This window comes from Lagopus leucura, unplaced genomic scaffold (assembly GCF_019238085.1).
Source record: "Lagopus leucura isolate 7727_CA_CO unplaced genomic scaffold, USGS_WTPT01 Super-Scaffold_806, whole genome shotgun sequence".
Taxonomy (NCBI): domain Eukaryota; kingdom Metazoa; phylum Chordata; class Aves; order Galliformes; family Phasianidae; genus Lagopus; species Lagopus leucura.
Window position 1 is genome coordinate 1,227,964 of NW_024962260.1, and position 25,932 is coordinate 1,253,895.

General features: G+C 45.3%; 1 protein-coding gene across 2 annotated transcripts in view; it reads left to right on the forward strand.

Moving 5' to 3' along the window:
- BCR (BCR activator of RhoGEF and GTPase) overlaps positions 1-25,932 on the forward strand; it is a 99,293-nt gene that overhangs the window by 62,335 nt on the left and 11,026 nt on the right. For both annotated transcript variants that reach the window (XM_042865538.1, XM_042865540.1), the window contains exons 6-19: positions 128-188; positions 1,097-1,149; positions 1,498-1,638; positions 10,613-10,734; positions 11,593-11,761; positions 12,279-12,398; positions 13,356-13,431; positions 13,948-14,052; positions 14,477-14,551; positions 15,264-15,361; positions 16,065-16,196; positions 24,483-24,542; positions 24,667-24,776; positions 25,489-25,628. In XM_042865538.1, the coding sequence (XP_042721472.1) occupies positions 128-188; positions 1,097-1,149; positions 1,498-1,638; positions 10,613-10,734; positions 11,593-11,761; positions 12,279-12,398; positions 13,356-13,431; positions 13,948-14,052; positions 14,477-14,551; positions 15,264-15,361; positions 16,065-16,196; positions 24,483-24,542; positions 24,667-24,776; positions 25,489-25,628 (1,462 nt within the window). The remainder of the gene's footprint in view (positions 1-127; positions 189-1,096; positions 1,150-1,497; positions 1,639-10,612; positions 10,735-11,592; positions 11,762-12,278; positions 12,399-13,355; positions 13,432-13,947; positions 14,053-14,476; positions 14,552-15,263; positions 15,362-16,064; positions 16,197-24,482; positions 24,543-24,666; positions 24,777-25,488; positions 25,629-25,932) is intronic.

Below are 25,932 nucleotides of genomic sequence, written 5' to 3' on the forward strand. Positions count from 1 at the left end.
ACTGTGGCAGGGCTGTCCTCCAGTCATTCTTTGGCCCTTCTCTGGAGGAGCAGATAGTCTCTTACATTCCCATGTGATATTTCAAGGTGATTGACCGTCTGCTACGTGGGTTTTCTTTTTCTTTTAGAATCTAAAGGCTAGAAGCACAAAGGAATCTAAAGATCAGACGACGAAAAATTCCTTGGAAAGTGAGTGATCCATGCAGAGGATACTGGTTTGTCAGGACTGCGTGGGGGCTGTTGCCAAGCCTCCACTCACTTCTTCTTTTTAAATGTTGGAAGGTTGTGGAGTCTCTGTTGGCTTTCCATGGGAAATCAGTTCCCTTTTGCTACGTAGTAGAGCTTCTGCATAGTAAATTGCATGCATGCATGGGTGAGCTCCTGCCCAGCTTAAACCTGATGAGTCCCTTTGGGCATAACCAGGCTAACCAAAGGACTGCTGTGTTCTTAAGAAAGCACCTACTACCCAGTGTTAGCACAAACATCAGCCTACAAGTAATTGCTCTATTTTTTTGCCTTCTCTAGAGAGCTTGGTCAAGCTCAGTTCTCATTGTGCTTGCCTTTACATGTATGCATAGTAGAAGATAAGCTATGTTATATGAAGCTTCCATAATGATTAATGTAAAAGCCAATCCCCTTCCTTTTTTGGCCTGTTATCAGGGTTTGGAAGCACTCAACAGTGTCATGCTGAACTCCAGAAGGAGGGATGCACTGCCAACCTTTCAGGGACCTCCTTGGCAACTTTAAGAGTGCAAGGCCCGATTCTGACCTGTGGGACCAGGCAGGTTGCCAGGAAATTGTTGCAAGTGTGCCATGCTGTTTGCAGTTGTTTTGTACCACCTTGTGTGCTCCTCACCCACTGTGTGACAGAATATGCTCACAAGTGGGTATTTGTTTGCTGTACAGCATGTTTATTTCCTCTGTGCGTTCATGTGTATTTTACTGGCTGTGTAGCACGTTAACCTTGGAGAAGAGTTTCTAGTACCTCATCAGTTAATAAACCTGTGCCTGTATGCTCAGTGGCATTGGACAAGTTGTTCTCTAAGGGCTGCATTTAGGTACCACTTTTTTATGTTCCTGCTGCGTTCTTTTCACAGCTCTGCTATACAAGCCAGTGGATCGAGTGACTCGCAGCACACTTGTACTGCATGTAAGTATCTGAAGGGTAGCTTTCCAACTTTTCTCCCATTTCCTATTTTCTTTTCCTCTCATGTTTCCCACTGAGCTGCAGGACTGCAAAAACTAAGCTGCTGTGCTGCATAGGAGCCTCTTCTGTTTACACTGAGGAGAGGGAGCCCATGGTACCCTGGTAGCTCTCCAGTGATGTTACAAACTGCAAAGTTGTCATTTCTCTTCCTGTGTAGTTACAGCCTTACTTTAGCCTGTAAGAAGCCATGGAGTATCTTCTCCGATGGCTTCAGTTGGGGACTTAGCTCTGGGGGCACTGCTTTCCAGTGCTGCTCATGATTCTGTTCTTCGCTTGTGTTCTTGGTGGCAGGATTTGCTCAAGCACACTCCAGTGAGCCACCCTGATCATCCACTCCTGCAGGACGCCCTGCGGATCTCACAGAACTTCCTTTCCAGCATCAATGAGGAGATCACTCCTCGTCGGCAGTCCATGACTGTAAAGAAGGGGGAGGTGAGTCTTCCTGCTTCCATTATTTTCTCAGTTCCTAAATACTGGTTGTACCTTTGTGGAGCAGACTGGGAACCTGAGCTATTAATTCGTTTGTTGCTAAGAAACAGTTTATACAGTGTCCTTGTTTTCTAAAGGATATTTTACGGAAAACAGTTTGGAAACCAGGAGGAAAAGAATGATTAGAGTTTTGTCCTTAGCACTTTTATAATGATTTGTCATACATCATTTCTACAATGCATAGTTATGTAGTAAATATATTTTACCTGCAAACGCACAGGAAGCCTAGGAAGAGAAAAAGATGAGGAATTATCAGAAATCATAACAGGTTAGGAAATGTTATGGCCTAAATATTAATTCATGCCATAAACTCTTTTTTTTTTTTTGCATCCTCATTTCTAAAGAACAATATTGTGAGTGGGACAGAGAAGCAAAACAAATGAAATGGGCTGGGAAAGCTGAGGGAGATGTTAAAATCCTATAGGTGTGGTACAGTTCTTCTCAGCTCTGCTATGAGTTTGAATATGCCCAAGAAGCTCCAAGACGTGGGGTTCCCTTACCTGCATGTCATGCTGTGCAAGGAAAGCATAAACCTACACAGCAGTAAACTTCTGCGTGCCTGAATGGGCTCGATTCATACGCCTTGTGATTTCATTAGATGACAGTTCAGTCCTTCCTGATGAGGGCACACTGGGACTGACAGAAGTACGAAGAGACAGGAGGATGTAGGATATTGGACAAAAGGGAGGTGCAGCTCAAATAATAAATTTGTAAGAGGAATTGTGGCAGCATGCTGAAGACACTGGCTGATCAAAAGTGACCCAAATTACCCTGTACAAAAACATCTCCTACAAATCCCAGAAGATTGTTAACATACCACAAACCTTCGAGATGTATTCCCAAATCCTGTCAGCTAAACATGCTTGCTTTTAGCTGTTAAACTGATTATCAGCTGACAGAGATCAGCTAGAAGCTGCAGTACTGGAAATTAGGTGTACTGTTCACCTGTGACACTCGCTCCTATTTTCATTTTGTTAACTGAGGAATGCTGCTGCTGAGAAGAGGGGAGACTGAGCAATTGAAGGCTGAGATGGAAGCTCAAACGTCAGTCACCAGGGCCTGGAGATAGCAGATAGCCTCATTAAAGTGGATGCTGATTGAGTCACAGCAGAAACTGCAGGCTGGAATGTCCCCGTGCAGGGGAGGGAGCACTTTGTGTTCTCCGGTTGTCTGTCAGCATCTCAATGAGGGATGCAGGCTTTGGGAAGTGTCATGCAGAATCCTAATGAAGTGCCAGTGCATAGGCAGCGGGGCTGGCTTGGGAGGATAATCCTGATGATCTCTTTTTGGAGCAATATGTTTGTCAGATCTTACAAAGCAGGAAGGAGGAGGCCTGTTGGAATTGTGCTCAGCAGGCCTGTTCACAAGCTCAGTGGTCCTCTAGTGCTTTTGTGTGTGATGGAGGGAGAGTGCATATTGAAGGATAGGGCTGTAGGTGTGCTGGACAAAACTGGAACCCTTTGTGCTCTCCCTCACTGCACGCTCCTTGTACTGAGCCTAGGCAAGAAAAGAACTTGCTTCTGATGCTTCCCTGTTTGTCTTCCACTTTGAGAGGCTGAATGTGGATACTTTCTCCAGTTGTATTCCACATTCTTTCGAATCAGTATCTATCTGTCTGGGGAGTAGCTATGTTCATTCTTTGCATAATAATCCAGAGGCTGAAGCAGGCTTCCAACTGCTTTGTGTGGGTTAGTGACAGGTGTTGCTTCCTACAGGCTACTCACCTTGGGGTCATAGCTGGGTTTTGTTTATGCCTGTACATTTTTCCTTTTCTCCTCCCACTCCCCTTGCTTATGCTTCCCCTGGGGTGACAGGACAGTGTGCAGTTCGCATTTCCTAATTGACTACCCTCAATACATAATGCATTTTTTTATTTTAATGAGTCACCAGCTTGCTTTGATAGCTTTTTTTTATTATTATTATTACTTGTCTTACTCCCCTTTGAAATTTCCTTGGTGAAAAAAGGAAGGAGGGAAAACAGCATTTTCCCCTCATGCATTGCTTAGGTGCTGATCTCAGTTGTCTTTTTTCCCCAGTCCTTGCCTTTTATACAGAGTGTGTTTCCTCCTTGGGGTGCATCATGGGGAGGAGTCAAATCTCCTTTTCTCCAGCTCTTTTTTTTCAGGATCTCTTTGAACTGAGGAAAGCAGCGAGTGGCTAATCTCCCTAGTGACAGGCTGCTAAGAAGAGTGCAGGTCAAAACATAGAACAAGCTCACGAACAGTCTTGATCTCTTTTACAAAAGGTGGTTCCTGCTCTGTGAGCGTTGGCTCACACTGACCTGCCTGCTGCCTTCCTGAATGACATCAGATATTGTTCCTGCACAGGAGCATCCAAATCCTGTTTCGCATGGCAGGCTTTTTTTTGCTACTTCTGGGTTTATGTATGTGAACTGAAAGTTTTCTGTGATGCACGAACAAGATTTAATCTGCTGGGGCTGAATGAATATTTCAGTTAGTGTGAGGAGATGAATGCAAAGGGAGTAAAACCATTCACTGCGGAGACAGAAGGGCCTGTAACAGGAAAGGGAGGCTCAATTGGGCTAAGCTTACAAGCCAGGATGGAGGGAATACTGCACATAGTTTGGCCCTTGCTGCTGGTCAGGCTAACAATAACCACAGTTCTTTGTTCTGTAGTTTGCTAGGGACTGCTGGTACAGAGGATCCAGGATAGCACCAGCCCCGTTCTGTTTGGTTTGTGAGTGGTTCACTCAATGCATTTGTTTGGTGTTTGGGAAGGCAGCAGTGGCCCTGAGGCTGAATTTAACTAGCAGAGCATTGGAGTCTGTGCTGAGGAGAAGGATGCACTGTGTTCCTCCATGATCTGCAGAAGGGTTTGAATATGTCCTCATAGTAAGACTCCGAAGGAAAGGCAGAAGTGTGGGGAGGAGTAAAGACTTAGCAATTTTTGATGGCTTTTCTGGTCTTGCCTGGAGAATTTCAGGTCCAGCTCAGTCTGTACCTCTCAGGAATGGTTTGGGCCTTTTGTAGCTGGCAGCACAGGGGAGCCAGGAGGGGTTTACTGAAGGCTTTTTCCAGACTTTTGACTCTGTCTCCCTTCAACCTGATCTGTGCCATTCTCTCGCTGCTCCTTCCCAGCTTACTACTTCTGTAATTTTACTTCTTTGTAGTTTTGATGTTTTATCTGCAGATACCCACTTCACCAACTCAAAAAATCAGTTTCACAAAAGGAGGGAAGAGGGTCTGCGTAGCACAGCACCCTTTGACTCAGAAAGGGAATATGGAGAATCTTGCACCCCTTAAGACCATGGAGCAGGCCTCTTACGTGCTCACTGCTGACCCTTCTTCTCTGTTCTTTCATCTTTAATAGGAAACCTATTTAAGGTTTTACAGGGGTTGGTCCCTTAGACAAGCAGGAAAATAAGTGCTTTGAGATGATGTACAAATATATGCCAGAAGGGAGGGAGTTATAGCCCTCCCAGACTTATTAACAAACGAGCTCTGCAGATTGCATGTTTCTTCTCAGCTGAACCTGGATGCAAATGACTGTTGGAGCGTGTGTCATCTTTCCCTGCCAAGATTTGTGCTTCCAGCTAATTCGGCCCATTCTTGTAAAGCAGAGGTTAACAAAGCTGCAGAGTTCATTTGATGTGTGTTCCTTCCTAGGCTTCAGCTCATCTCTACTCTTTGCAGGGTGTTGTTTCAGAATAGTTCAAACTAATCAGAGTGGTGGTGGCTGCCATTCTGTCTCACCCATGGCTGCACACTCCTACTCTCTTTGAAGTGTTAGCGCTGGGTTTATGTGATCACACAGTGGTATGGAGGGATGGAGCTACCTGAAAACTAAGCCATTTTTTTAGTTCTGGGTCACTCTACTGGCTGAGTAGCTTAGTGTCTGTTATCCTCAGCACCAGTCTTTATGCAAAGAGAGCAGACAGGCTGTTCCTTCTGGAAATAAGACCCCCCAAATCACATTTTGTATCTGCTTATGCTGCTGTGGACCTTCCCCTCCTGCCCTTGAGAGAAGAGGCTGTTGGCAGACTGCTCTAACACGTACCTAAACAAGGCTTGTAGCTGCAGGCAATAAACTAGTTAGCACTGCTTTAGGCTTCTGTTTGACTTAGAGTAGGAGAGGAGGTTTGCAAGGGAGCAGAAGTGCAAAGTAAAGCCTTTGGAAAGTTGAAGACTAAGCCTAGATGCAGGCAGGCATGCACAGCTCAAAGCCTGGTGCCTATTACTCCCAGAGCCTTTGGGCAGGTGTTGACAGTAGAATATTTAAAAAGTACAGCTGGAGTCAGAGAGCTTCTGGTGACAGAAGCTTGGGAGGAAAAAAATAAAGAAAAAAACCTACTAGATATGCAAAATAGCCAATTTATCTCTCCAAGCATAGAATCCCTTAATTCTCCAGTGCTGGTCTTGAAACATGCGCACACACAAGGAATCATTTTCTTCCTACGCTCTGCAGAAAGCCAAGCCACTCTTCCTCACTGGCATATGCCAATACCCATCTTCTGCTTTTACCCTTCTCCTCCTGCATCACACATGTTCCAGTCCTTCCGGGGGCTCTCACCCACGCACGCTGCTGCTGTCACCACGTCGGATGAGCTCTTTGCTTGGCTGTCACGTGAGGAGATGGCCCTTTGTACAGCTGTGGTTTTGGATGAATATATTTTTAAATTCCACTTCTTGTAATGTGTCTCAGGCTGATCTTCTGCCACACTTCTTGGAGGTAAGCAGAACACAACAGCAGAAGGATTTATCCTTTACAAATAGCACAAAAACACTGTAGAATGAATAGATGAGCACATTGGTAGCAGAGAAGGTGCTCACTGGCAGAGGAAAGAGGACAGCAATAGGCAGTCCAAAGAGGATATCCAAGCACTGAAGGACATAAAGGGAGAGCTCTTCTGTCTGGAACACAGAGATGGGGGTGAGAGAAGCAGCAGCTAAAAACATGAAAAAGAAAGCAGGGTCTAGAAAGGAGACTTGGGGCTTGTACTGAACCAATATGGTAGCATAGCAAAAGCCTCTGGTAGGTGACAGTTTGCCCAGGCCCTGTTTGAGAGGTAAAGGCTGTACTAATTCACTCTATAATGATACAAAATAAGAAGCTTTCCTCTAGATGTCCTCGAAAATCTTTCAGCATCTGAGCTGAGCTCCTGAGCTGAACACCTGTTAGTCTTGGGGCTGTTTGTAGGACACATGGAGTCCCTCCGCCGCCGCACTGCCACTCTGATACTAAGCCCATGCTTTGTTGGATGTGTCTTTGGTGTTTCTGTAATCTATAGTGAATTTTAGGAAAACCTTTAACACCTTTTGTAATCTTAGCAAACAGTGTAACTTCAGAAACAAAGTTGAGAGAGATGGTCTCCCAGCACATGTTGTATGTGACATACAGTATCATGGGACTATTCGTTCAGATAAAAGACCTCATGTTTTGGGAGACTGTTTAACCAAAGGCTAGCAAAGGAACAGCTCTTGGTGCCCTCAGGAGAGAGTTAACCTTTATAGACTTTGGTTCCCAAAATGCTAGTATGACCTATGGAACTGAGGTGATATGGCTACCTGACGGGCAGACATGCTGCCTATGGGGACCCCTGGCTTCCCCAGGGTGTGGGGTAGGATGGGTTGACTCATGCAGGAGGTCAGAAAGGTGCCTTGTGCTCCCTGGCTGTGGGGTTTGGCAGGGATCTGGTAAGCCAGTTGGGAAATCCTTTTATTGTTTCCCTCTGACCTACTGAGCCCTCCTGGCAAGTTGACTCATTTGCAACAAAGGATGTGACCCTGTGCTGGAAGTGCTCCTCCTCGGCTCCACTGATGCTGAGCAGCTTGGTGCACGCTTGTTGTGGCCAGCCCTAATGAAAGTCCTGTTTTCCCAGAGAAGCTGGTAGTTAGACCTAATATCAAGCTCACACCCTTATGAGGATACATTTCCTTTCTTGACCCCCAAACTCTTTTTCCTCTCTTCTCCTCCCTAGATCCTTCGTTGCTCATTGTGGTAGTATACCTTTGCTCCAAAGGGGAAGCTTTCTAAACTAGCTCCTCAGTGAGAAGAAATGAATGACAGCTCTGGGAAGCTTAGTATTTTCCTGAGCGGCTGACTAGCATACATCCCTTTCACCTCTTTACTTCTGATCCAAGCAAACTTAGGAAATATACCCTTGTCTTCTTTCCACCCAACTCTGTTTCTGAGAGAACTTGCTGCCAAAGACTTCTGCTGCCTCATAGAAGCACTGTGTCCTGTCGATCTGGATATTCATACCCCAGAGTGCCAGCCAAAAGAAGCTCAGTGCAAACAAGTGGTACCTTAGTCCCAGATGGGAAGTACAAAGGCTGTAAATCACACCCCTGATTTGGCATCGTATAGCTGAGCTTTCTGCTTGGATTTGAGGGAGATGTGGGACAGAGAGCATGACTGCTTGGAGAAAGTCTGCCTGGATGATGGCAGCCAAAGACTGTGCGAATTTAGGAGGCAGAAAGAGGGGTCACCTATGTGGACCAGGAAGGCTGCGTGGAGGCTTGCTGCAGGGATTGCTGATGGACTCTTCTTACTTTGTGGAGGCTTGACACTAAGACCTGCAGTTACTGTTCCCTCTGCATAGGCTTCCCTTCACTGGAGGAAATGCTTACCTTCAAATTACTGTGGTTAGGGTGAACAATAAGCAGAGGTTGGGCAGGCAACAAGAAGCTATTCTCATTGCCCCAGAGGAGCTGAGCTGAGTTGCAGCATAATTAATATGCATCAGATTTAGCAGCCCGAGATCAGGTTTTGGGCTTGTTCACAAAATCTCTTTCCCTGCTTCATTATTGCTCCCAAAAGAAATTCTTTGCAGCTGTGGAGTGCTTTTGTTACTGCCAACATGCCACCTCCTTTTTATTTATTTGTTTTCAAAGCTGTTTGCTAGTTTCTTGCCTACCTAGGATTTGTTCATCAGGCAGGAGTGGGGAGCTGTGTGCAAGTGCACACCAATGCAGGCAGGCCTTCCCTCCAAAACCACTCAGGAGAAACCAGGAAGATCATGCCTAAAAATTAAATATTAATGTATATATGGGCCTTCCAGAGCCTGAATCACTGCTGGATGCTGCATCTTCACAGACTTGTGCCCAGAGATGGTGCAACAGTCTGCTAGGAAGCAGTACTGATGGTACTATAGGAAAGGTGCAGCTTTTACTGCTGCACACTGACTACTGGGGCTTTTGTGTGGTGGCAGGCAGACCCAAGGTGAGATGCTGACATGCTATCTGTACTTCAGCAGCTTGTGGCTGCAAGCTGCAGACAGGAAAATGCAGACCCTTAATCTGTGTCAGGAAGTTTAGGGTATTCTAGAACAAACTAGAAACAAGAACTGTGACTGCAAGGACATTTATCTCCTGTGTTTCTTGCCATGCTGCCTGCTGGGGCTGATGTGGTTTGTTTTCATTTTGGAGAGCCAGGGTGGGACGGATGGTAGGAGGAAGGAGAAGGAGAGCGGAGGTTTGCACTCCCACACCCTCTGCAGTAAACGTGCTCAAGGCTTGTTAAGTCATGCAGCAAGTAAAACCCGTGAGGCATAACCCTGAGAAACTGAGGCATGAGTTCTGGTTTGGATGTCTTGACCTTGGTGAGGTTAACTGCTTTCCTATTGCACACTGCTGCGCAGCTGAGCAGGGCTGCCTCTTGGCAAAGGACAGATTTTGCATATGAGTTTCCTGCGGAGATGCTTGTCCTACTGACAAGTTGTGCGTGGGCCTGGAGAAGGCTGACAGTGACAGAGCAGAAGGGGGTGTTGTTGGTTAGCACTGAGCAATGTGAGCTGATCTCTCCTATCTCCAACCATGGTGCTGTCTTGGCATGTACAGTGTGTGTCATGTCACTCATTGGTGTCAGCAGGCCATCGTCCTAGCTGGAGTAACAAGTAAAAGTGCTACGGGTGAGGAAAAAGCATCTTAGGAAACCTGTGTGCAGAAGCTGATGGTGGCTGCTTGTACTGGCTGTGAAGCAAACTAACACTGACAGACATATTTGTGGGAATAAATTTTGCCAAAGTGACATACCCTTGGCTTGCTTTTGAAAATGAGGGGAAATTTCTATTCTGCATGATGTGCACTCGGACTCATGTTGATCCTAACAGAAGGCCTGGGCATAGTGGTAGGCTTGAAACTCCTGTGTTGGTTGCTGGTGACAGCACAAACCCATCTGTCTCAGTGCCAGTGCTCCGGCCTTTTTGTCTGTCAGCTATGGAGTCCCTGTAGGGGAAGAAGGGAAAAGATGCTTTTGCCCTCCAATGTATGCCTGTTATTTAGGAGGTTTTAAGTCTTCTGGGAACTAGAAATAGGAATAAAGGTATCGAGGTAATGCAAATTATCATCTAGGTTTGGGGAACATTCGATTTACTTTATTAATTATTTAGGAAAAAAAAAAAAAAAGCTTTTAAAGCTTTGAATAGGTGTGGGGTGGGGGCATATCCAGATGATCCTGTTTAAACACAAGCAGGTAAGGGACTACAGAGAAGTTTGCAAGGTACACATTTTGTATCTAGCTAATGCAGAGTGGGGGTAGCTGGAGCTGAATTCAGTAGCTGGATGATGGGGGAAGTCTGGACAGAAAAGTGGTGTTTGCTGCTCTCTGCTGGTTTGTAAGAGGGATGCTGTGATGGTGGCCCTTGGGCACTTAAAGCCAGGCGATGACTCACCGTAAGTAACACTTGGTCTCAGAGACAGGTGATGGAAATAAACCTCAGCTCTGACCTGGCACCTGATGAATAAGGCCATTTTTGCCCTTGAGAGAGAAGGCAGCAGCAGGGAGCAGAGCTCACAGCAAGGAGCACATAACAGCCTGTTTTTTTTTGCTGAATTGGAACAGTTTATTAAATTGGCTCTGGTAGGAGTCAGGCATCAGGAGTGCATTGCTGAGGGAGGCGCAGTGCTTTATCTGGGCTCTTTCTTCACTAACTGAAACATTTTCTGTTTTTCACCAGCACCGGCAGCTCCTGAAGGACAGTTTCATGGTGGAGCTCGTTGAGGGGGCTCGCAAACTACGCCACGTCTTTCTTTTTACTGATCTGTTCCTGTGTGCCAAGCTCAAAAAGCAGATTGGAGGGTGAGGTTTCCCTTCTGGTCTATGTGTTTTGCATCTCAGCTTCAGCAGAGTCCTGGGTTCAGCCAGCAACAGCAGCTGAATCTGAATACTCCAGTCCTGGGTAACCAGAATCTATAAAATGTAGTTGGACAGAGAGTGATCAGCAAGGAAGTGCTGGCCGTCATAGGAGACCTTCGCTCTGAGAAACTCCTCTCCTTGTTCTCCTCAAACAAGTTGCTCGTGCCCTTTTTGAAGCACATACTTCCAGGGAAGTAATTTTGAAGAGAGTGGGACTTTCCCAAGAATGTCTGATATTGGCAGGAGGGGTGAAGAAGGGAGTAAATAGCACAAAATATTTAAAAAAACGTGGACAGGCTGTTCTGGTGAGAGCACCACAGAATGGCAGTCACAAGGTGTAGTTTCTTCTGATTGGGTTACATGGAAGTTTGTATGCTGACACTTCTACCCCCCACTCAACCATCCCAGCTCAGGCAGGAGAGACCTGAGCTTTAGACCACAGGCAGCCATCCATTCACACATGTGGCTTTGCTTTCAAACTCTGCCTCTATAGAGGCTTTGAAGAGGCAGAGCAGAGGACTAAAAGGGTATGCAAAAGATTTTTGTGGGTTTTTTAGGACAGAAGAAACTAGGTAACAAAACAATTTGCTTTGTTTTGCACTGTACTGGCAATTGGCCCTCCTTGGCTTTCTTACTGGAAAACAGCATTTTACCAGATTTTTTTCTGATGTGGAAGTCATAAAGAAGCTGTCCCTACTTCTGTATCTTATGAGCTATAATGAGGAATGACCTGTAGGAAGAGGAAGTGAGTATTTGCCAAGCACCAGTAAGGAGCAAAGGTTTGGACCTTCTGTCTTTCAGAAAAAGCCAGCAGTATGACTGCAAATGGTACATCCCACTCACTGACCTTAGTTTCCAAATGGTGGATGAGTCCGAGGCAGTTCCCAACATCCCACTGGTACCTGATGAGGAACTGGATGCCATGAAAATCAAGATATCCCAGATCAAGAACGATATCCAGCGTGAAAAGGTAAAAGACAAAAAAAAAACACAAAAAAAGCCAGTTCCATCCCACATGCAGAACAGACTTAATATCTCTGCTGAGATGAGATGCTGATAGAAGCATGGAGAATCCTGCTAAAACAGGCTGTTCAGCAGAGATTTGTGGTACAGCTCAGTTATCAGTGATATCTAGACTGCTGCACAGCCCATTATTCTCATTCTGGTGCACTGCTTGTATGATGGCCTCCTCAGTTGGAGGCAGAAACAACAAAAGATGCCGTATTGCTCCTCTGCTTACATGGATCTGCCTGTGATTATTTCCAGGCATTTATGTTGAAAATGGAGCTCTCATGCTGTAGACATGAGAAAGGCTGGGAGTGTAGCATACCAATATGTGGAAAGTCTGGCATCTGTCAGAGTATATCCTCATTTCCTTTAGAGAAAAGGAACTGTGGGTTTGAAAATGTGTGTTGGTGTAAATGAGAGCAAGTCTAGGAGAATGATGTGCGTGTCCTTTTGTCTTCTTCTCTCCCCCCACCATTCAGAGGGCCAATAAGGGCAGCAAGGTCATTGAGAGGTTGAAAAAGAAGCTCTCAGAACAGGAATCGCTCCTGCTGCTGATGTCTCCCAACATGGCTTTCCGGGTGCACAATCGCAATGGCAAGGTGAGTGGCTGTTTTGGTCTGTCTCAGGCTTTGTGTAATAGAAAAATGCTAAAGGGCTCTGTGTGCTTGCACATGCATGGTATAAGGAGATCCTATTTTCTTCTGTCTGGTCTGAAAGCACTTTCCAAGGAGCAGACACCTAACCATAACTAAGGTTATGATAATGTCTCGGGAGGCCGTGACTAATTTGAATGTGACATTGGCATAAAAAATATAAATGAATGTATTAGTGAATGAATTGTATCTTGTCTGGGACAAGACAAGTCCTGTCAGAGCAATAGGAACTGCCCTCTTCACCTAAGAAAAAGCTCTGCAGCTACTCCCTTTTGGCCTCCCCTTCAGTTCAAGGCTTAGTGCATTCAGGGCTGCCTTCTCAGAGCTGTGTGCTGCCCTTCACAGAATCACTCGGCACCAGGGATGCTGAGAACGATCTCCTTTTAGCTTTGCAGGACTCTCAGTGTGCCAGAGGTATCACCTGCTCTGACAGTACTGGAACCTATCTCCATGGCCTTAGCACACACAAGGCAAAAGACTGTCACAAGATCCTGTTACAAACCAGTCAAAATTCAGAAGCTGGTAACTGCTTCTTCAGCTTGCATCAGTGTCTTGGCCTGTCATGGAAGCTTTTAGGTTTTGTGGTGCAGCTGCTGTAAGGAATTGTGCAGAGCTGTCGTGGGACATCATGCTGCCAGGGCCACAGCTGCTGTTTGCAGGGCAGAGCCCTGTGAAGGCTGTGACTGCAGGAGTCTGTTTGTTGGTGCTGCTGACACATTGCTGACATGGCACAGTGCCAGAGTCCTGCCTGTCATTGACAAAACCGTGATGTAGGGCAATGGGAAGAGTACCAGAAGAGCAGTATATCCAAGAATTTCTGCTGGAGAAAATATTGGAGGCAGACCAGCTCTCAGCGGTGGATCAGATTAATGCATGCCCCATGTTCTTCTGTTTTTTGGGTAGAGTTACACGTTCCTCATTTCATCGGACTATGAAAGGGCAGAGTGGAGGGAGAACATCCGGGAGCAGCAGAAGAAATGTGAGTGACCCTTAGCTGGCTATTGGTTCAAATGCTGTGATATTGAATCCAGAGGATACGGTGTGGGGCATTCAGAGTGGAATCTGAAAGTCTTCTGTCACTGCACATCTGAGCCTGTCTGTGGGAATTTTGCTTCCCATACCACGTAGGGAATGTGTGGGAGGAGTTTCTCTCAATTACCCTCCAGGTAGAGATGTGTAGTTCCAGGCAGAGGAAACAACTGCACCTTTTGACCAAAGAGACTTTTATTTTGGTGTGGGTGTTTTTTGGCTTTGCAAGAATGTGGGTGCCCCTTTATTCCTGTGAACCATTTTGGGACATTTTACTCTAAATTTGGAATAATTGAACATGCCCTAAACAGAGATAGGCTGCAGCAGTAGTACAGACCTAAGTGCTATGGTACTGTTGCTGAGTGTTGCCCAGGGAGCAGCTGTCCTGTGCATGCCCAGAATGAGAGAGCATGCATTCAGCTTTTGCTTTGAATTTAATTGCTCTCCCTTTGAATTTCCGTGGCAGGCTTTAAAAGCTTCTCACTCACATCAGTGGAGCTCCAGATGCTGACAAATTCCTGTGTGAAACTCCAGACAGTTCACAACATTCCCCTCACTATCAATAAGGAAGGTAAGACATACAGTTTATGCTTTCATATGGTGTAGCTGCAGTGAAAGCCTGTCTCTGCCTGCCTTTGTGCATTTCCCCTAGAGCTACTCTTAATATTTCTTTCTGCTACAGCTTCAATCTGGTGATGATTTCCAAATGTAGGACACTGCGTCAGAGACCATCCTGGGTTGCTTTTTAGCCTGCTGGTATAGGCTTTGTGTCTATATTTTACTTTTGTCCTCTGTTTTTCTTCCACGCTGTCTTGCTGACCCTAGCAGTGGCATTGTAAAAGCCCCAAATTGCCAGAATTTATAAATGGCTAGAATACATGTTCCTGCTACATCCATTTTAGGGACATAAACTTCTGCAAAATTAACTCATCGCTCTGTCTTTCACTCTTGGCTTCTCTGTGAATTTAACAGCGTTCCTTTGCCTTGTTGTATAGATGATGAATCTCCAGGTCTCTATGGATTCCTGAATGTCATTGTCCACTCTGCCACAGGATTCAAGCAAAGTTCAAGTGAGTTGTAGCTCTGTAACACAGAGGTTTTGGGGGATGTTAGATAGCAGGAGGGAGATGATGGTGCTGTTGACAGCTGGGTGTGGATTCATTTAGGACTGCAGTAACTGGGATGATGATGAGGAAGAGGAGTGGTGATTTGGGGAACTGGAAGTGAAATTGGGACATTGGTATGAATTTAGAGGAGTGCAGTGGTACTGGCTAACATAGCTAAAAGCATAAAAGTAGGGGCAACGTCTGCAGTTCATCACTATTTTTAAAAGCACGAGATACCACATAATTAAACAGTGTGGAGATAATGAGGCTTTGATGACTCTGCCCTAACCTAGCCTCTGAGGGATGTTATGCAGATGCTGTTGCCAGTGAAATCAGCTCCAATGTGCTGATGGGATCCGGTATCTACCTAAGGGAGTTTCATTTCTCATTGGTGTAAACCTTCTGCTCATCGTGGCTTGATTGGGAAATACTAGTTAATAGCACACACCAGACTCATAAGTGAAAGGCTTGTCTGTGCTGAGGTTATTTATACCAGAGTGCTGGTAATTCAGCTTCATAAAAGCAACTCTGCTGGTCCAGATGACAAAATTTGCATTGGGCAGTGTTACTGGTACTATTACAGAGAAGATATAAGTGAAGAAACACCCTAAAGGTGATTAATGTAAGATAGGAGGTTCTAGAAATATTTATGAAGTTTTTCTCTCCCCTTTCTCAGATTTGTATTGCACGTTAGAGGTTGATTCTTTTGGGTATTTTGTGAACAAGGCCAAAACCAGGGTGTACAGAGACACCACGGAGCCCAACTGGAATGAGGTAGGTTGGGTTGTTCTTGATGTGCTGTTTTCCATGTGACATCAGTGCGTGATGGGTAGAAAAACTGCAAATGAAAGAACATCTTGTCTGAAGCCCAGGCTGCGTGCTTTGGATTTGTGCAGCGTGTGCTGCCTTTCAGCAATCACATTGATGGCAGATCCACCTGGCTCTAATTCCTTCTCACAGATTTCCTCTTGATCTGGATGGAGTTAAATAAATTTTTCAGTACAAAATGAGTCCTGCATTTTCCAGCATCTCATCATTTAAACAGATATACTTGATTATTATTTTTTTTTAATAAGACATCAGTGATAATATACTGAAGGAGGATTTTTTTGGAGGTGCTTTTATTTGTTGTGAGGAGAAAGAATTAGACGTGTGCCTGCTTACAGCCAACTTGCAAACCTGCAGGAGAGCAAAATTAGACGAACGTAGGCGAGTTTGTTTCTTTAAATGATGCTTCGCTGCATGTCAGTGAAACCTGGCTAAGGAGCCAACTGCCTTAGTCTCTAATTTGGCCACCTCATATGTACAAAGTACAGCCTTCAGTTTATTTTCAGACCGTTTTCATGAGGAAGGAGATCTTCACCAGACCTGAAGTGCTCCTTCCTGAAGAGTTTTAAGGATAATATCCTGACTATGAACAGACTGAACGTCTTGCTGTGGTGCACTCATTGCTCTGTCCTTTTCTGGTGCCCTGCAGGAGTTTGAGATTGAGTTGGAAGGCTCACAGACTCTGCGGATTTTGTGCTATGAAAAGTGCTACAACAAAATGAAGCTCACCAAAGAGGATGGAGAGAGCACAGATCGCATAATGGGAAAAGGACAGATCCAGGTAAGACTGCACTTAACTTGTTCCTGATTACTGCAAAACATGACAGGTTTTTTTAATCCTGGAGCATCCCAGAGAGCTTTTTTTCTGCCTTCTGATTGTCTCCACACTGGGAGTTTTCCTCCAGACAGTGAGAAATACAGTGAGATTCACAAGTGGGAAGTCAGCAGCCTTTTCCCTCTTGCCTTGTCCCCCTTGCTTACTTCACTGCCCTTATTATAAAAGATGCTTTTTCAGAAAAAATAGGTTCTGATCTCTTGATTTCCCTGTTAACTTCAACACTTCCAGCAGAGGATACAGAAGCTGCAGTGAGCCCTGGGTACTGTTGAGACAAAAGAGGAAGCAGTGAAAATACTGTACAGAAGAACACTACCTTCCCTCCTTCCCTGTGTGCTGGAAGTTGATTGATGTGCTTGCAAGGCCTTGGAGGACAGGGTTATTGTCCTGATAACTGCCATGTCCAAACTTTAGTGCCCATGACAACAGACTGCATCTGAGATAAATGGGTTTTTTGAACTATTCCACCACTGTGAATCAGTGTGTGCGCTTTGTCTGTGTAGCAAATATAGCAAGGAGGGGGATGACTGCAGGCGGGTGCTGCTCTCCAGGAGCTGCTGTGTGATAAAGGACTAAAGGTCCGTGCAGAGGAAATCAGGCTCCTCAGTGGGTGCTGTCATAGTGAACACGTGTTCCTATGCTTCCTCCAGATTGTTGCAGTGTCTGTGCACAGCTTTAGGGAGCTGTTTAAGCGTTTGCTCTGAGGATGCATTCTTTACATTGGACTGTTGTACCCTGCCCAGGTAGCTTTTCCTTTCTTGTGTGCAGAAAAATAGTACTGGTTCACCTTCATTTACCTTTAGGTCTTTGCCACTTCTTGGATGACCTCTTTTTCCGGGATGTGAGTGATAATCACACAGGCCAAGACCATCGGTGGCATTTCAGAGGCAGCTCTGATTGTGGGCAGCTTGCAGGATCACATCTCACTGTTACTCTAAAGGGGTTTGCTGTCTAAATGAGGCTGATGAGGCCCATTCTCCCTCCCAGCTCACAGCCCTGAAGCTCTCATACTATTTTCAGGGAAAGCTTTGTCACCAAATGCACGCTGGGTGTTTGGAAGATAATGTACATACAAATCAATAAATGCTAGTAGAACGTGACTCTCAGGCCAAGCAGAGATCTGTGTGTCCCTCCTGCTGACAAAGGCTGATTTTCTGTGGATCTGAGCAAGTACAAAAGAGCAAGCTTTCAGCCTTGAAATGCCCTGGAGATTTGTGTGCTCTCATTGGAGAACCGTGGAATCAGTGACCTTCTAAAGTCTTCAATGTCTTACATAGTTAAAAAAAATGTATAAGATTGAAATTTTTTTGACATTTTTTTCCCCACAGGAGTAGGTGTTTTTATGCACAGGATGTGTATGTTGTATTAAAACATCTTACATGAAGGTAGTAAGTATAAATACTTGTTGGTGGCACTTGAATTCAATCACTTGATTCTTTTAGAGAAATCTAAGCAGCTTGGAAAGCTTAAAAAAAAATCAACAGAAATGTTTTGGCTAATCCATGAATTTGTGCTGTGTTTTATGACAAAAGCAAACACAAAAGCTCTCATTTTCTATAAATCCCCATGGCAGTTTTTAAGGTCTCTTTCTGACCTTTCTGAACATCCTCAATTCTCAGTGATTTCTGTTGCATCACGTAGCTTGTTAACACCACTGAGTAACAACAAACCTAAGTCATAGGAGGGTCTGGTGAGATTTGGGGTGGATAAGAATTACTGAAGGGTTCTATCTTGTTCTAATTTTAAATCCAACCTCCGAAGATTCCTATTAAGAGATTATAATATCAAAATAAAACCAGTGCCTGTAGGTTAGCTTGTTCATGCTGTCAGCTTTTTTTTTTTCCCTATCATTGGTTTTACATTCATTTCTCTTTCAGAAGTTTTGTTTACTGTGGAGTTTCTAGCCTGTGCAGGTCTTGTTGTTGTTGTTAGTTGGGTGAGTTTTTCCAAAATTCCCCATAGTTAAGAAGTCTGGGAATGTCAGGAGTCGTGTCTGCATCCTCTAGTTGATAAAAACAGGGAAAAATCTGTGTTGGTTAAATAGTAATGTGTTCTCAAGCCCTGTATGTATTATTGTAAATCTGCAGCTTCTTCCTGCTGGGATTCCTGACTCACCACATTCTCGGTGCTGCAGAGAGGAAGACAATGAATCAGGGAGAGCAGGCTGTGAAATGTTTATTAAATCTCTCCATTGCATAACGGCACAGGAGGAAGGAAGACTGGAAATTGGTCCATGTGGTCACAGGCTTCCAGGAATGGGCAGTGACTTTAATAGCTCCCATTGCTCATGTTTTCTCTTCCTATGGAATATTTTATTTCCCTGTTTTTTAGCCACGAGCAAGAGATTTGCGGCTTGCCAATCTGCAGATTTTCTCCCTAAAAGTAAAACTGCAAAGTTTTGAATGGGAGAAGCTCCTGTGCAGGTAGGAATTGAAATCCTCACGAGACCTGAGAGCAACAGCACTGGACTGTACACAGGGGGGGAGGCTTCTGTTACACCTTAGGCATTGAGAAATGCAGGGAGAAGGTGCCACTGTGAATCTGAGGTTGGTGAGGAGTTTGGGAAGGGAGGAAATGGCCAGATATATTTTGCAGCAGGAAGCATGAGGCTGAGCTCAGTTTTAGGCTCAGTTTGTCTCTCATTTTGAACTGTTTTTTTTTCTTTCTGTTGTTACCTTGCAATCTGTCTTTGGCACTTGGATGGTTTACACTAAGTGTGGCAAGCATTTCCCCACATTTTGATTGTAGCTGCCTTTTGTTTGGTCATGAAAGTGTGCATGCAAGTGAGCGCATATATCAGCAATACTGGCTTCAGCCTTGGGAACAGGCTGCCTGAGCAAACTGATGCTTCATCCTGTGATCCATCTCCTCCAGTTGGTGCCTCCTAGATACACCACTTCCGTTGTTATTATTTTTTCTTTTTACTGCATGATCAGCTGAGGCAAACTGTTCTCCCTCACAGCAGCGCTGGAAAGTCAGGGAGGATGTGACTTTAAGGGGTCATTCAGTGGTAGCAACACACCATCATTCCTCTGTTGCCATGCAGAACGATCACTGTTATCTGCTTAATTATCTGGGATATCTCATAGCAGTGCACATGGCTATTTCACAGACATCAAGGTTTGTTTTCCATGTAAAACAGATTGTCACATGCAGTGCTTCCCAAGTGTCAACTCAGAAAACCTTTTCACGCTTGAGTTCCTTTAAACAGTTTGCTCATGCAGAACAGTACCCCAGCAATGAAAACAGGGTGGAAGTGAAGAAAGCAGTGGGTCATGTCTAAGGGGTGATGGTGGCAAAGATTAACATGTCAGCAGCGGCAGGAGAAGAATGGGGTTATGGCTGGACTGGGAGTTTCCAGCAGCAGTGAGACTCTGACAACATGTATGACACATCAGTTACACTTAAAAACTGATGGAGTGTGAAGTTGCCAGGGAGATTTAATAAAGGGAGGAAGTAATGCAAATAAATAACATAAAGCACACTAACACTAAGGCTGCCTCAGTCATTGCGCCCAGACATTTCACTTCTGCTGACGCTTCTTTGTTTTTTCCTCTTTCTGTATGTTTTCTTTTCTCTTCTGGGGGACAAAAATCAGCAAACTCTCCGTGGTGATTTCTTAAGACAAAGCACAGACGGCTTAGTGCCTGCCTTGCATTTGCTATTGACCAGTGTCCTCAGTTTGCCTTTCTCCTGGTCCCTGCCACTTTGTGTTCTGCACGCTCAGCCTCTGCTGACTTCTGTACCTAATTGTGTGCCTTAATTCATTGCTAATTTGCTATGAGCGCTAGAACCTTGCACTCAGAAATCCCGCGGTGCCAAGCTGCTTTGTTCTCTTGTGTTTTGTGCAGGATACAGAGAACCATTTGCTTGATTCATTAGTGAATTTAGGGATGTAGCTTGCCACTGCCAATGCCAAAAAAGTGGGTCACAAGAGGCCTGGAGGTGCTGGGGGAACACAGCCCAGTTTGTTTGTTTTCCTATGCGACACGTGCTTCCAGTGGGGGCTGTGCAAACAAGCCCATAAGGCTCTTAGCAGGTCTGTCCTGTTTGCACAGACACAGCACAATCTTTCATGCTTTCGGTGGGGATGAGATGGGTCCTTTTGTCACTCAAACCCAGGAACCAGTTGAAGGAAATGTTGAGAGGTGCATTTCACTGTCGCATTAATGCAGTGGCGGCCATTTCACAGTGCCTCAGTGTTCCTTGGGCTGGTGACACGAGGGCTCTGTGCTCACTTGGAGCAGCCTCCTTTTGGCTCTCTGTAGATTACATTCTTCTACTCAGTGCTCCTTCTTCCAGGTCACTGATCTCCAAATCAGGCCAAAAGACAGCACGGCCCCATTTGTCACAGGCCGCTCTCTGTGCTGGAGCATCACACTCACTGACTCTTTGTCATCAGTCTGCTTTGTAACCTGCCTGCTCCTGCTGCCCTTTTTCTGTGTTGCTCTTGCTGGTCTCACAAGGTTGATCCACTGCAGGGTCCGGGACTAAAAGCTTGCTCAGGGTGTAAATGATGTTTTCTGCTTCCCACTGACACTGTTATTTCCTATTGTGATTTTGTCAGACTGTTAAACCTAACTTCCTGCTTCATTCAGTACTGTTGAGAACTTATTCAAGCCTTTGCTCTTTTATTAGTTTTCATCTACTCGACTCAGTTACTTAAAAAGCACCTTGGATTCATTTTTTGTTGTTGTAGCCATTGATTTGTGCAGGGTTGGCTCAGGTCAGCCTGACCCCCCTCCACCCTCCATTCAGTACAAGCTGTTCTCTACCAACAATCAAACAGCAGGTGGGGAGCACAGAGGGTCCCTCCAGCCCTGCAACAGAGCTCAGAGACAGAGGAGCATGGGCAGCAATTGGTGCACCAACAGTCCTTGCTCAGTCCCCATTTTTACCCAGCAAAAGAGTCTTTGTGAACTCCCAACTCCAGAGCACTGCTTTTGTTGGTTATCCCTGTATGGCAATCACTGAGGAGATGGAGTAGGACTTGGACTCACGCTTTTTAATGTCTATTTGCTTTTGTTGCTTTGCTTGCTTTACTTGCTTTACTTGCTTTTGTTCTGTACAGTGGTAGAAGTTTTGTAGCCATAACCTAAGCAGAACTGGTAATACCTGCTAGCTTAAATGAACTGGGCCTTGCTAGAGTTCTCCTTCAACTGTTTTGCACGTATTTCAAACCCTCTTTTCCCTGCAATCGTAAATACTCTCTGCAAATAACGCTGTCAGTAACTCCATTCTACAAGGAGATAGAAAACTGTTTTCTAACAGTTGGGTTCGCTGTGGCAGCCTCTACCAGCAGAGCCCTGCCGGCAGCTTTGTAGACAGCTGAAGGTCAAGTTTTCAGGAACACCGAGCATGGCTCGTTCATAGGAAACCAAACACTTCAGAAATGGTTTCCTCTTGATTCTGGGAAAGAATGCAGTTCGCTAGAAACCAAACTTCCATCACGGAAATTCAGGGGAGAACAGCTCAGGTTCTGGCCAGCTTGTAGGGACCTCGGCCAGGCACACAGGCGGGGGCGGATCTGTTCCGCCGGAGTTAAAAGCAAACCCTCTTGGCAAACGGTCTGTTATTCGGGTTTGCTGAAGTGCTGCAGCAAAGAACTTCTGCCCGTCGGCCTCTTGATCCTTTCTGCAGTCCCAAAATGTGGGAGCTGTTAGTTACTGACTATTCCTTACAAGGGGTCTTCAGGAATTTCTGCCACAATTACGCCTTCAGGAGCCGGTCTGATTCAGCAGGAAGGCGCGTGTGTGCAGGCAGCACCCCGCTGTGGGATCACATCTGTAACAAAGTGCGCAGAGACAAGGTTGGCCTGACTTGCTCATCTGCTCCTTCTTGGGGTCTCCACAGTGTGAGTAAGCAGGGAGAAACTTCTTTCTGCTTGTTGTCTTTCGCAGGGAGCGTGGCAGGGGGTCGGGGGAAGTGCCATGTGTGTGCCTGACAGCAGTTCTGGGTTAATTTGCTGATGGTTTGGAGCGAGCGTGATGGTGTGTGAGAGCTCCCAGAACATACAGCAGGTGCCACTGTTTCAACATTTACTTCTGCCAGGCGGAGAAGTTTGCTTTTGCATGGAGTTTTGTGAGAGGGAGGAACTGTACTGCAGAAATAGCCCTGGTGTCTTTTTCTTTGCAGACAACAGTGAATTCAAAACAGAGTGTGGTGCAGCTGCAGCTGCCTCCTTGTGAGCATGCAGTATCTCAGGTGTTCAAGAGCCAAGTGCCACAAAGCTGCCTCAGGAGGCACTGAAGTCTGTTAGCTTTTGCTGGTGCAGATTGCTGATGGAAGTCCTCGTGCAGGAAGGTCTTGTCTGTGTTTTGTCAGTGTAGTTTGAGCTAAGTGTCAGCAAAATCAGCTGGTTTTGAACTCTTTTGGTTAGCATTGGAGTTGCTGTGTGATGTTTAAGTACTTGAGTCAGCTGCTCCCAGCTTCACAACTGTTCACTCAAAAGAAATCAAGCAAAGCTGAAAATGGAACTTGGGGCTTTGCTTCAGAACCTGATTTTGTTTAGTGAATTCTTGCAATAGCAGAGGCAGGTGTTCTTCCTGACTGTGCACAAGATGAAATTAAAAGTAGTACGCAGTTCCAAGTGAGACAGCTTTCCATGGTTTCTGAACTGACTTTCTTCTTTTCGACTGGGTTCCTCCACTGTCAGATCCTGACACAGGTTTCATTTGTTCAAAGTTACCTATCTCTGTGTAGATCATGTTCCATTTCTATTCCTTTTTCTCACTGTAGGGTCATTGTGTCTTTTGAATTCAGCAGAATGTAGTCCTTCCTGGAAGCCATTGGCTTCATAGCCGACAACTATGAAGTTCTCAAGTCTGGCTTTCTGTTTCAGCACAGTAATTTTGCACTCATCCAACCACAGCAGTCTGTGGCAAACTGCAGTCCACTTTCTCCAGCTGAGACCAGATTGCAGCATCTGTTTTCTGCCATGCATTTGGAAGGTTTTATGGTACTGTGGGAGGAACAGCTCTTGCAGGAACTGCACTTCAACAGCCATTTTCTCTCCCTCCCATGTTGCTCATGAGTTTTGCTGTCTCCTCCTTGTGATGTAGCAGACTTAGCGTTCCTTCACGCTTGTGCAGAAGCAGCAAAGTGATTCTTTCCCTGTGATGAATTAATAATAACCTATTCAACGTTTGTAAATACCTGAAGCTTACAAATTACTCCAGAATGGAAAAATAAGAGCTTAATAGGGGGTCTGTCTTTGTCCACTGTCAGGTGTGGCTTTTTGAACGTGTGTCTGTCTGACATTGCTGTGATCACCATACTGTGAGCCTGGGCAGATCAGGTAGAATTGCCCTTAGTGGGGCGGGAAAAACAAAAACGAAAAGCAGTGTGTTTTTTTTTTTAAAGGAAACGAAACTCTGCAGTTGCTTTTGGTTTTTAGAGCAGATGTTATGGATGGATTTTGTGCTTATTTTGATTTTACAGAAATTACATAAAAGTTCTGTTGTGCAGTACAAGAGAACTGATAGAAAAACCCATAGCCTTGATAATCCAGCTTTTAATGTTTCAGTGCTTACATTTAATTAACTTTTTTGACTATTGAAACTATCAGGAGGCTTCCCAAACTGAAGTAGAGCATGCAAGCAGGCATCTGTCTTCAGACAAGAGATTTCCTGTGTACACATACGCAGAGATTCCCAATTCTTGATCTTATTTCTGAATTCTGAAAATTAATTCCAATGCCTCCTTTAGGCAAGAAATTAGAGAACAAAGGAGACTTTCTCTGGCTTACGTGCTTGGAACTTGCAGCTCTTTGAGAGAGATCTGTTTCAAATCAGTCTATTTTCAGAAATTTTTCCTCCCCTTTTTGGACTCCTGGCCCTGCAGGACAGGGCAAATTTGGCCTGCTGTTCTTGTGCCTGATGTTCTGCAGCAATGACTGCAGTTTCCCTTTCCATGGAATGTGAGGTTCTTAGCTTTCAAATACTGATTTTCCTTGTTGAGGCTTCTTGTCGAGGCTTTGCTGTTGAGCAGACACTGCACGCGTGTTGCAGGATTGTCTATATGAGTGAGATGTCATCATCATCCCAGCTCGGAGAATGCACAGTATGTGTCGTGATACCCAAAATTTGGGAAACCTTGGGATGTGTGTTTTCCTATGGGAATGAATTAATGCATTGAAAGCGGAGGAGCTTTGCTTGCTCACAGAAGCCTTCCAGACTAGTTGACTTCTCCCAAGTCTGTTCTTGGCTCAAGGGTCATTTCCATGTTTTTCAGCTGGACCCACAGACACTGCAGGACAAGGACTGGCAACGCACAGTCATCTCAATGAATGGAGTAAGTACAGCAAACAGCACTGCTTCCACACCTCTGATGTGGTTTATGTCTTTGCTGTTCACTGCAGAATAAAAAAAGGGGAAAAAAAATGTTTGAAATGTAACAGCTGCTCTCTTCTGATCAGGTTGAAGTGAAGCTGTCAGTGAAGTTTACCAGTCGAGAGTTCAGCCTGAAGAGGATGCCATCACGGAAACAGACGGGGGTCTTTGGGGTCAAGATTGCTATTGTCACCAAGTGAGTGGATGGGTTGAATTTCTCCCTACTGGTTTTTGAGAAAGCCAATTAGCCAGTGGGTTGCACCTGTCTTAATGCCACTGAGGGATTTCTTAGTACAGTCTGCTCCACTTGGGTAGCAGTGCAGATGGCTGTTGCTGCAGAAAGGTGGTACACATTTTGTGAGCTTCATTTTTGCATGGGAAAAAAACCCAACCTGCATACAGGCTTGGAAACCTCGGGTGTTCACTTCCAGCATGTCACTTCTCAGAATTCCGGAAACGCCCCTTGCCCTTTTACTTTGCTGTTAGCTGGCTTGGCCACAAAGTTCCAGAGCCATTAAAGAGTGTTGTTTCCTTTCCATAACCAGAAACGTTCAAGTTCTTTGGATCCTGTTGTATTATTTGAACCCCTGATCTTTTGTCATGAATTGTTTACCAGAAAAAAACCTGTTTGTTCTGTTACATGCTTTGGGAAGTGTAGTGTTTCCTCATTTTGGAAATGCATTAATTTGAAGGCAGCAGTGTTGCTATGTATCCAAGGGTAGTTTGGGAATGCTGCCATTACCTCCGCAGGGCTGCAGACACAGGGGGCAGTAGGAGGAGCCGGCTAGAAGCCCTAGTGCTCAGGGCTGCTGCAGAATGACAGGGTGATTTTAGCCCGCCTGTCTGGCTGGGGTAGCAAGAATTGAGGGCATGAGCTGTACTGAACTCTTCTGTCTTCCTTTGTTAAGGAGGGAGAGATCAAAGGTGCCTTACATTGTGCGCCAGTGCGTGGAGGAGATCGAGCGCCGCGGAATGGAGGAGGTGGGCATCTACCGCGTCTCGGGGGTCGCAACCGACATCCAGGCTTTGAAAGCGGCCTTTGATGTCAGTAAGTATTTGTGCCTGCTTTCCTCCTACCTGTGAGAACCTGTGTGAGCTCCCTGTCAGATGGCTGTGCTATTTTTAATTTACATTCCCCTAGAAGCATTAAGAGGGAGAGATTCTCATTCAAGGAGAATTGTTTTAAACTGGCTGCATGTTTTATTCATATTCCTCAGCCACAGATGCGACCCAAGACCTACAATGGAATAGATCCCTGTACCAAATAGCACGTCTATTATTCCTCCCAGCAGACATGACACGGCTGGTTTGCAGGCCTTGCCAAGACTCTGTGCATAGCAGGAAGATTCCTC